The sequence below is a fragment of the Euprymna scolopes genome, chromosome 6, assembly GCF_053919585.1.
Source record: "Euprymna scolopes isolate OS-2025 chromosome 6, ASM5391958v1, whole genome shotgun sequence".
NCBI classification, from domain to species: Eukaryota; Metazoa; Mollusca; class Cephalopoda; order Sepiida; family Sepiolidae; genus Euprymna; species Euprymna scolopes.
The window spans coordinates 124687998-124700357 of NC_136487.1; the positions used below are offsets into that span (position 1 = coordinate 124687998).

At 31.8% G+C, this 12360-nt stretch overlaps 1 protein-coding gene across 1 annotated transcript in view; it reads left to right on the forward strand.

Annotated features, from left to right (window-relative positions):
- LOC145277931 (ankyrin repeat and SAM domain-containing protein 6-like) overlaps positions 1-12360 on the forward strand; it is a 75648-nt gene that overhangs the window by 6954 nt on the left and 56334 nt on the right. Inside the window, exons 2-5 of the mRNA XM_080130007.1 lie at positions 2506-2960; positions 6904-7206; positions 8051-8095; positions 9255-9462. Coding sequence (XP_079986133.1) covers positions 2564-2960; positions 6904-7206; positions 8051-8095; positions 9255-9462 — 953 coding nt within the window. The 5' untranslated portion in view covers positions 2506-2563. The remainder of the gene's footprint in view (positions 1-2505; positions 2961-6903; positions 7207-8050; positions 8096-9254; positions 9463-12360) is intronic.

The window sequence follows — 12360 nt, forward strand, 5'->3', positions numbered from 1 at the left end:
TGGATTCGGCATTAAATAACCCGAAAAGGGTTGATATGCCGTAAAACAAAAACAACCAAATAACCAAAACGAAAGCAGAAAAATCAGTTTCATTTTTTATTCTGAGTTTGTCAATTAAAAAAAATTATTTTCAAGTTTTTCAAATTTGATTTTCAAACAATACTATTTTGTTGTTTTTAACGCTTTTAGTACACATGTACTAAAAGTGTTAAAAAACAACAAAATGTATTAAGTACATGCGTTTCTGTTTTCATTGTATTAATAACTTACTTGTACTTAAGGTAGAATTGTTTTTTTGTGGTAAAAAAAAACCCAAAAAACAAAACAAATATATAACAAATAAAAGGTACTTGTGCACTTATGCTACCATGCTGAAATAATGTTATTACTTAGAAACCCATTCTAAACATGGAGAAGGAAGGGTGCTTTTTGTTAACTATTCTGTACTTTTATCCTAACAATTAAATAAAATATATTGTAAAATTTGAATTTATTTTTAACTCATTGTCAAGACCATTTTTTCGAATCTGTAAAACAAATCCAGTTTTTGTTTTTAACTGAGGATATCTAAATAATAATAATAATAATAATAATTAGGCGGGTCGATAAAGAATTTCATTGTGATGCATTTTGTAAATTTTTACCTTGTTTCCACCTTAACATTTTTTTTTAAATAACTACCCTTTAAGGTTTTCGGGTATGCTGAAAACGAATATCGCATTTAAATTTTCCGCAAATAAGTAGCAATGAGCAGTGTCATTTCTTATGTTATTACTGGTGGCCATCTTGGTATGTGCATTTGCGCATAGTTTCTCGAGGTTGCGGCCATGCGTACCAAGATGGCCACCACCGATAACATAAAAATGACATTGTTTAATATCTGGAAAACTACTTATTTGCAGAAATTAAAATGCGATATTTGTTTTCAGCATACCCTAAAACCTATAAAAGTAATCATTTTAAATGTTAAGGTGGGAACAAGGTAAAAAAATTACCGTTTTATTTCTTTGTTTACATAGTTGAATTTTCAGTAAAACAACAGAATAGAAATGACAAAAATTATCATCAACTGGTGAATATATAGTTGTTGCTTATCAAGATGCCTGGTATCCCGGAACTGTGAAAGCTACATCAAGGATTCATGGAGAGTACCATTTATGGTTGCATCTCAGAAAATAGGGGTATATTTTGGGCCAGACAGAGAGGATTTACAAAATTGAAAATTCGACTGGTCCCAAAATGCATAAGTTCTGGTCGACTATGGGAATTTCCATCTTTTTACAGAAATCCAAAATCTATATGAAAAATTTTCTTCAATTTATTTCTGAGATTAATTCATATCTACGCAATTTTTTCTTTTCTTTGAGGGGAGTAGTAAATACCGGTCATGAATGCTCTTTAGGCATTCAATGGCTACACTCAAGATTAAGCTCTCCTTTGGTGAGGAGGCAGGAAAATGCCTGCTCTCAATAAAGCTATATTTAAATACCACTATAATACTTAGTTTTGTTCATGAATAGACACCCACTGTATGATACCATGTGCCAGTTTAAAAAAAATTGAAATTTGTACATCTGAATTTATAATTCATGACTTATGGTAAAGAGATACATCAAATTTGACTGCTTAATCAGAAAGAGCACACAATTTTACATAAGAGTGCCAAGTTTCATGAGAATAGCTTAAAAAATAAATAAATGCTCGTGAAATTACCAAATTTCTTGAAATGCTGAAGTCCATAATTTAGCCCACTTTTTCTAAAGAAAAACGTCCACAGAAAAGCCTCAATTTTGGCACTTAAAATTTTCATAACTTTTGAACTACTGATGGTATTTGCATAATTCAAACGGTTTTAAGCATCTTTTACATAGCTCTTTTTATGCAATTTGATAAAATAACAATTACCTAAAAAGAAAAAAAAACTTAACTCGTAATGCTACGTGTTAAGAATGGTTTTCTCAATGTTATTATTTCAGCATGGTCCATTCTGCATAAGTACCAGAGTCAAACTTTATTTGGTTATGTATGTTTCTACTTAAATGGAAAACCGAAAATGATTTTAAATTGTCTGATTTTGTTGTTTTTACTAATTTGGGGGCATGTTTTACTATAGACAGCAAACCAAGAACATGGGAAAGAAATAAATATATAACAAATAAATGTTACCAAAGACAAGATAAGTTATTCTTCTACCTACCTGGATAAGTTTTTTTTTTTTTTTTTTTTTTGTGTGTGTTTTAACTCATTTTAAAATGTTTTTTTTTTTCTTTTTAAGTTTGAAACATAAGTAGTGTCATGTTACAAAATTAGAACGAGAACAAGATGGCTGACGTGAGATGGCCTTCTTTGGAGTCTCTATAATCGCTCAAAACTCGAAAAGGAAGCAATACTGATAGAAACTCCTCAATAACTGTTACAGTTTATATATGTTTCATTACCGCTTTTTCGATTTGTTGTCTATAATAATAAATACCCTAATTTTGTTCATTTTTTTTATGATAATAGGTAATTGAATTGTCTTTGTCATGATGATGATGGCTAAGTGTGGAAGGAAACTGATAAGATGGATCGATTTCGTCAGTTATTAAATGCATGTGAGAATGGTGAGACGCATATCGTCCAGAACCTTTTGGAGCAGGGTGTAGTTCAAGTTGATGATGTGGACGATGATGAGACTACGGCGCTACAGATGGCGGCCGCGAATGGCCAGGAGCAGGTTGTCCGGCTGCTCTTGATGAAGGGGGCTGCCCTGGATAAGGCGAACATGGCTGGTTGGACACCACTGATGCAGGCCAGCCGCCACGGACATACTAACGTTGTAGCCCTGCTGCTGCAAAACAAAGCAGACATCAATGCCCCCAACCGGCTGGGTGCTACAGCTTTGACCATCGCCTCCAGGGGTGGACATCTACAGACAGTACGCCTCTTGTTAGAGTCCGGAGCTGAATCAAACCGACAAGGTAAGTAGATGGATAACATGTACTCATGTTTGGAGTTTTTTGAATTTCCAGTTAAAACCAATGGTATTTACTTAATTGTCATGTCACAGTAATGGATATATCCAAAAATGACGAAAAACTATGAGATAGAAAATGAATTATTGATGAAAATAGTTTTTGAAGACAATTAGTGAAAATTGAGTTTTGCAAAAAAAAAAAAAAAAATGGAGGTCACACATTAAGAGATGTGTGCTTTTGATGATGACATAAACAGAACTGACAGGTCAAGAGGTCAAGAAGATTAGATTGGGAATTTGAGTTTGGTCACAAAAGTGAACAGACGTGCTTCAAAGGCAGGTAGCGGGGCTGAAAGAACACGCATGTAGAGACATAATGCAGATTCCTTGTGAAGACCACTGAGAAAGCTGAAATAAATTGATATTTTGTTAAATATAAAGTCGTCATCGTTTCTGTGGTTTCACAAACTAAGAAAAAACAGGTGTCTCAATCTGTTATGGTGTTGGTCGTTGCATGTTTCATCACAGAGCCCAGCAGTGAAGACAGAAGAACTACTGGAAAAAGAAAAGGTATGAAGTCTATATTTGTCTTCTTATAAAATATGATACTTTATGTAAATACGAATTGTAATATATCCCCGTGTGATACCCTGCTGTATAGCATATGTCCAGATGTCGCTTTGATACCTGGCTAAACAACATGACACAGTTTATATGTCGATATCATACTTCTCTCTATACAACAATTTTTCATAATTTTTGGATATATTCATTACTAAGAGTAGATACCATTGGTTTTATTTGAAATTCAATATTTTGACTGTTTAATTTCATTATTATAGCAAAGAAGAACCAGTTTTATGAAAAATGTATGACTAATTGCTGCTGCTGATTAAAGCAAAATGTTCTTAAAATAAACAATAAGACAACTTTAGTCACAGTCGTGATTATTTTTGGCAAATCCTCAAAAAACTGAGACTTTTTTTTTTTTTGATTCAGTATGCACTTTTTTTATTTTTTAATCTTTGTAAAAAAAAAAAAGATAGACAAGTTTATTTCTTTATTATTAAAATAAAAGCAAATTTAGTCACAGTCACAACTTTCAGCCAAGAGTTTTCTTTTTTTTTTTTTTTTTTGGCAAATTAGATTTTACAAGTAACCTTTTTCTTTAAAATTTGAATTTTGTAACACAATAACAATGTAACACTAGAAAATCTTTGTGAAAAAGAAGAAGAAATCCTTAAAGGCTCCGGCAATGTTTCCAATCCCATGTGCCTCTTTTGGGGGAACTAGTTTTCCTCTCATTTTAAACATTAGTGTCTAACTTCCCTTGTGAGGGAGCAAGTAAATAACTATTATTTTAAAAAATTATTTTCTGTTTTTTTTTTTTGTTTTTTTAAATAATATTGCATAAAGTTCTGTTTTATTTTAATATGACTCTAGTTCATTTCTCAAAAAATTAAGCAAAGAAAAATCATTTTTTTAAGTTTTCTCAAACATTTTTTTAAAGTTATTATTTTTTTAAAAGTTATTGCTTGTTTTTTGTTTGTTTTTTTTAAATTAAACTTGAAACTGTCGAAGCTGCTTTGATTAATTAAACCCTTAATGACTGAAAATTTTTTTTTTTTTTCCAATACAGTGTGCTAAATAATTATTTTAGTCTTTTAGGATTTAATTCGGCACAAATAAAATCGTGTTCAATTTTTAGTCATGCCTAATTAGTAAAATCTAAGTACAACTAATCTAAAAAAATAATTTTTTTTTTTTTTTTTTTTTTACAAAGATTTTTAACAAAAAAAAAGTGGCACACAGAATTAGAAAAAAAAATTGTTTCAATCTTTAAGGAGTTCAATATGTAAATAAATACATACTTATCTAAAATAAATACGTTTTAGATACGTTTGAAGCAAAAACAACGCATTATAACAAAACATATTTATTTTGTTTGAAATTTATATTGAAATTTATAAATATATTCAAACTCAACCAGCGCTTCTATCAAGGAACACAAACCCTAACGTGAATTCTGCATGACCAACACACCATTCCAACATTTGAAAAGACTACCATAAAAACAACAAACGGACTTCTACTGATTCTATGCTCCAACAACATGACCAAAAAAGAAAGACATACTGATGATGAAGTGTATCTTCGAAATATATTTATAAATTTCAATATAAATTTCAAACAAAATAAATATGTTTATTTTGTAATAATGCATTGTTTTGGCTTCAAACGTATCTAATACGTATTTATTTTATTCAAACTCAACCAGCGCTTCTATCAAGGAACACAAACCCTAACTTATTTATCTATTTATTATCTGCCTTAAGAGAAAATATTTTTTAAAATAATTTATTTTTTGTAAATAGTTTTTATATGAATCTAAAAATATACTTGCCAAAAAATAACCTCTCGACTGAAACTTGTAAATTCATTTTGTTGTTTATTTGATTAATACCACAACAAATTTTTACAATATTTTGCACTGACAAACTCAGTAGTTTGTCCGTGTCAAAATTGCTTTAATAGCAAATCAGCAGCAGGAGCAAATAATCGTACATATACTCTTAGTCAAGCTCCTTATGTACAACTAAATTTGGGCACAACTAAAATGTCTGATTTGGTTCATGTTGATTCAAGAAACTTTACATGTTATTTCTATATGACAAACAGCAGGAGCAGTTAGTTATACATTAATTGGGTATAATTTTGGTTGCACATTTTGTGTAAAACCCAAGAAGAACCAAATTTTTTACTTTAATTCAATAAATAATGTTTTATTTTGTGCTATTGTTAATCCAGTGTGTTTGTTTTGCTTTTACCAATATGTTACGTGAAATTTTAACAACTCTTTGGATTGTTGTCTAATCTTGTAATTCTCTAAAAATGAAAACAAAAATTGTTCTCCAAACCTAAAATGCACAAGTGCCACCTATTTTTATTTCAGCTTCTTTTTTACGAGGTGCCTTCAATAAGTTTCCAGATTTTCTATACGCATTTAAAATTGTTGTAAACTTTTGGAAATTCAGTATCTTATTGCTATACATCTTATGAGATGAATGACCAATTTTTATGATTTCAGGTTCAAATGAACAGCTACTACAGGAATTGGAATACACCCTACTAAAGCGTGATTGTCACAGCTGGTGAATTTTAAAAATACAATCTGGACGTGAGGACACTTTAGAAGAACGATATGCAATAAAATTCTGTTTTAAACTTGGAACAAATGCCACAGAATGTATGGAATGCTTCAGACTGCTTTTGGACCATCTTGCATGAATCAAGCATCAGTTTTTGAGTGGTGTAAGAGATTCAAGGGAGGCTGAGAGGTGTGGGAGGAGTAAGGAAGTCAGAACACCAGAATTGATTAGCCAAATAATGAATTTCATGGATAAGGACCGTCGTGTGTCTATGGAGACAATAAGTGCACAGTTTGATGTCAGTGTAGGAACTGTACACACAATTATTTGTGAGGAATTGAAGATGTGGAAGATTTGTGCTCGGAGAAAATCAGACTATTTGACCAAGATGGGCATCAAGACAGTTCGTCACCCTCCCTATAGTCCAGACTTTGCTCCCTGTAACTCTTGATTATTCCCTAAGCTTAAAGGAAAACTTAGAGGCTGTCATTATGAGATAATTGAGATGAAAGAGACTGTGACAAGGGTCATTGACATGCTCACATGAGAGGACTTCCATGCAGCCCTCTAGAAGTCATTGGAACAGTACAGCCGGAGGAGATGACTTCAAAGGGGACTAGAATTATATCTGTGTACTATCAATAAAAGTGCCCATATAAATAAAGTCTGGAAACTTATTCAAGGAACCTTGTAACATTTACCAGTCATGTTCTTGTTTACCTAAATAAACATTACACCATATTGCAAATTGTATAAAAGTTTAAAAGTTGATTACTGTCTTATCATTTTCCCTTTTAGGCAATGACTGCGAGATCACGCCGCTGATGTCAGCCGCTCAGAATGGCCATGATTCTGTTTTACGTCTCCTTCTTGATCGAGGTTATGAAGTAAATTATCAAACGTCATCCAGCAGGCTCACACCACTTATGGCAGCAGCCCAAAATGGACACATGACCACAGCACAGGTGCTTATTGAAAGGGGAGGGGATCCGAACCTCGTGGACATTAACAACAGGACAGCCTTGGAAATGGCCACCATCAGAGGAAAGCGTGAGGTGCGAGGCTACCTCGACAGAAAGACCACAAATAAACCCAAAGTCTGTAAGTTAACTGCAAAAAAATAATTATTTGAAAATATATTGAGATAATAATTTGGAGCATCAAAATCTCACACATTTAAAGTGCATTTGAGAAGTTTTGTTACCACACAAGCAGAAAGCTCTGGCATATAAAATCAACAGTAGGTTCTTTGATATGACAGGGGCGCGCTCGAAATGAATGTTTGTTTAGAGCACAATTGAACCATCATACTTGACTTTTGCATTTTAAACTTTAATTTAATCTGTTATATGTAAAAATAATTTTATAAAATCAGCAGTAGGTTCTCTACAGTGCAATATAAACTACAATGTATTTTGGACTAAGTTACTGCAGGGAAGCTTTCTGCCAGTGCACCGCAATGGATCTCCAACTAGAGCAGGCAATCAATCAATTTGATTGAAAAATGGGCGGTTTCACCAATTTCGATGACAATAAAAATATAGGAGTATGAAATTATTTAATCCTGGGCAACATTGTATCCCCCTGCTAGTTATTAATGAATATTAAATCAGGACTCATTTGAGTTGAGTTTTTAGATAAACACAACATCAGGTCAAAATCAATGGACTTTTTGTTTTAATTTAGCTCCTTCACATAATGTTGGCATGTTTCCAGACATGTTTTTCTCAATTTTGCATGCATAATACTAACTGGATTTAAAGTGGAAATGATTCCTCATTTAGTAATATTTAACCACCAACAGCAACAGTGCCTATAAAAAATTTTCTTGCATTCTTCCCTATAAATGTTACAATGTTATGATTATTTTTGTAAAGGCTCTGTGATTTTATTTTCTATTATCAATTATAATTAAGTAACTTCATTAATTTCTTTTCCATTTCAGCCCCGGAAGAAGTAAAACCTGACATAATTGAAGCTGCAAAACATGGTAAGTTATGATAATTTCCAATCTAGGACTGCTTCCCAGCTGACTACAACATTGTCATTTTCAAGTCCAATGTAAACAAATTCTTGTTGAGCCATCTTACTAAATAATCAAATTTTTCCCAATCACCACCATCATTACGGTGTTGCTTCATCGTCCACCCGATACTCCTTCAACCCTTACTCTCTAGTGGTTTTTAGGGCCTTGGTCCTAGATATGACCTTAAACTATATCTGATGGTGAGGCCCCTGTTTGCGGGCTTTGGGGAGTGTGGAGCCACCCTTTAATTGCCATTGCTCCCAGGTCCACTCTGACCCAGAGTGGTAGAAATTGTTAAGAGTCCCAACTATGGGCTAAATAGAAACCGACTTGAAAAAAAAAACAAATACATTCTATTAAAAAATTGTCCTTCAAAATCACTGAATTCGGCATTAAATAACCTGAAAAAGGTTGATATGCCGTAAAACTAAAAAAACAACCAACCAATTTAGGGCCTTAAAATGTGGTCACACACTATTAAAATAAAAAATTGCAAAATTATGGTTAAATAAAATGAGTAAATTGTTTTTTTCAAGCATAATTCAATCCCAAAACAGAAAGATTTTAGCATGTAATTTGTTCTAATATATATATATATATATATATATATATATATATATATATATAGGAAAAAAGCTTTTGGGAAAACAAATTTTGATTAATTTAGCTTTGGTATAATAATTGTTTGTGTGTGTGTGTGTGTGTGTGTGTGTGTGTGTGTGTGTGTGTGTGTGTGTGTGTGTATATGTCCATAGAAGAATGAGTTAAGCAGAGGAAAAAGAGGTCGTTGAAGAGAGTAGGAAGGAGAGAAAGATAGACGGGTAGAAAGAGGTAGTGAGATAAAAGTTTGAATAGAAATATCTAACACTTTTGCCCTGGACAACACCAGGTAACCATGCTGGTGATTATATTAAGTAATTTCTATTTTATTGATATTTTCTTGCACTCTCCTCATATATAATCAAGTAATGTTGGGAGGGACAAAATGAAGGTTGCCAACATCACGTTACATCAATTCATGTAAGAACAAGTCTTTTCTCGGTCTAGCACAAGGTGATCAATGCAAGGCATTCTTCTCTACAAGTTTTATATGGTCTGACTAAGCGTTTTATTTATTTTCCAGGTGACCTTGAACAAATTATGAAAATTATAAAAGAAGATCGGACACAGATTAATGTTTGTTCACCACAAGATGGCGCCACTCCTCTAATGTTTGCTGCAATGATGGGACGGCTGGACATTGTCCGGTACTTAGTGGACAAAGGTTGTGATATCAATAAACAGGACACTATCAGTGGTTGGACGGCACTGATGCAAGCGACGTACCATAGGTAAATGATGGTTATTATTCACATTGTTTTTTAATGTACTGAATGTTACAAATTCCATGTAGCACGTTGAAGAATGTTATAACGATTTATAACTAATCAATGTGTTTATATTAGCGACGGACAAAATGGAGGTAGGAGTGTAAGGTTTGTTTTGATGGCACCTTTCTTTAAAAATCTACCAAAACTTAGGTAATTATCTAACAAATATGAGATTTCCAGTGATTAAGTGAAGAATGAACTTTCTAAAGCTATAACTTTTTTTCATAATTGATATATATATATATAATCATTCAAACATGGTAGTATTTGAATATATGGTTAAGTGGCAATATTATTTAGAACTGTTTTAAGCTTCACTGCTCACTCATTTTTTGACCAAATTTCAAACAATTATTACAGTTTATAGATCACCTTCTCAGCTATATCGTGATAAAAAGGTTTCAATTTTCGTTCAGTAAAACAAAAGTTATGGTGGATTTTCTAGTGTTCAAAATCGTCAAAATATGTAAGGAGGTGAGCGACGCTTTCTATGACTGGTTTCCATAGCAACCACGTCGCTTCAGCGACCACTGTTGCTACTAATTCGAAAAGAGAAGTAACACGTGAAACAGAGAATGTTATCATGAAAGGGAGATAATTTGGGGGATTTTATTGAAAGCAGACGAGTGCTATACATTGTTATTACATGTGTTTATGGGGACAAAATAATAAGACTGAAATTAAACAAAGAACAAGTGAATTTATTGGAAGCCTGGAAAAATCATGGATTACAATAGAAAAAATGCAAGCATGAAAAGTAAAGGACTAGTTGTTAAAACTGGAAAAGAAAAGGGACAAGATATTCTAGTAAAAAATATAATAAATTTATAACTTTAAATATTGCAGCATTAAGAATTTCTTTTTATTCAATTTATAACCTTATATAATCAATTCTTAAAAAAAATGGGATTATTTGAAATTCAGGTACTTCAATTTTAATATTTTTGCATATTTTTAGAGCAAATCGTCCTATATCCTATTTAAAGATAAAAAAAATAGTTTGATTAAAAAACCTTTTAAAAAAATATTTAAATTTTATTTTCGTTTTCAGTGAAAATTACAGAAATTGAGTCAAGTATGTTTCTTTTTTGAAAAAAAATTAAAATTCTATTAAAATTATAGAAAAAGTATATTCTGCTTTTCATGATAAAATTCAGGGTTTTATCTTTTGGAAAAAAAAGTGTTTTTCAGAAGTGATGGATTTTAATAGATTTTAATTAGTTAAAAAAAAAAAAAGAAAAAAAAAGAGTAACTGAGTTTTTCTAAAGGTTGCTAGTTTATATCCTTCGATAGCCAATCATTTGATTGTGTAGATGTAACACATGACAAACAACTGGCTACACTTAATATATTAGAAGAAAAGAAAAATGAACTTTGGCGTTAAACTTATTTTAACAAAAGTTTAGGCACTTCTATAGAATTGGGATGAGATTTTTGAAAATCGTAAAACTTAATTTTACATGAAAACAATGGTATCTACATATTCCTTGCATTTTTAAGATGATTATATCCAAAAATTATGGAAATGGATCAGGTAGAAAATTTTTATTAAAGAAAATAAAAAATAGAATTTGATGAAAACGATCGTAAAACACGGCAGAGTTCAAAGGGAGGTAATTTTCTGTTCGAATTAAACAAAGATGGCAGCAATTTTTCACCTGCTAACATGATTAAAGTTGTTTTTTTTTGTTTTTTTTTAATAATTCAGTAATATTCAGGAAATTTCAACTGCATAATTTGGAAGCTACCATTGTAACTTATTAGAATTGACAAAAAAAAAAAAATCAGTTGAAACCATTGTTTTTATCTGAAAACTTCATTTATTGACTACAAAATCTTGTCCCAATAATGTAGAAGCAGCAATTTAAAAAAATTTTTTTTTTTTTCTTGTCTCTGTAGTAGGGAGTTTTTAGTACTTCTACAGATTAGAGACCACATTATTGTTAGCATATTTTGAGCAGGTTATGTAAACTGCTGGTAGATACCAAAATGCTTAACCAATGAAATCGCACCTGTCACCAATTGACAGTATTTTTTGTTTATTAAATTGTGAGGTGAAAGTATAGCATAGTTAAAAACTCTCTCTCTCTCTCTCTTCATGTTAAGAATAACTTTCTGATATGCAGAAGTTTAAATAATATCTTGTTCATCTTACCTAACATGGTCCCAAATAGTAGCCCCTTATGTCCAAATGGGAATATACCTTATTTGGGACTAGCCTGGGTGCCTGGCATTGCCTAGGTGTTTGGAAGTGTGTGTTGAGCAAAAAAAAAAAAAAAAAAAAAAAAAAAAAATAGTGGTAGTAGGCAGAAAGGCTCAAACCCATACTGTGAAGGAGGGAAAGAACATGAAAAAAAAAACAAAAAAATGTGACGTCTTTGTTGTAGCATCCATTGCCAAACCATAAGTGGCAAAGGTTTAAATTAAGGCTAGTCAGTCCAAAAGAGAGGATGACTTTCGAAAATATTAGCGAAAAAAAGCAACCCCTCCCTGTAGAAAAGTGCCCATTTGAGGGTGAAGGAATTAATGTTTTTAGCCAATTTTTCGATCTTTGTCATCCGAAGGGTCAATCTTCAAAATGATACCGATTTCATGAAAATCCGTTGCCGCTGTCAAAAGTTTTAGGAAGACGTACATACATTTAAATAGACAGGTGATATTTATATTATAGATGAATGTGAGTCAAAAAGCAAAAATTATTTCAACATGTTTTGTAAAGTGCACAAGTCCCTATTTTCTTTTTTGTTTCATTGAAATTACTATACAATGACTGTATTTGATTATAATTGTTTTTTTCCCTTGATTTTTAGCTGCCTACTAGCATTTTAAACATTCGTCATTGTTTTTAGTATATAAAAA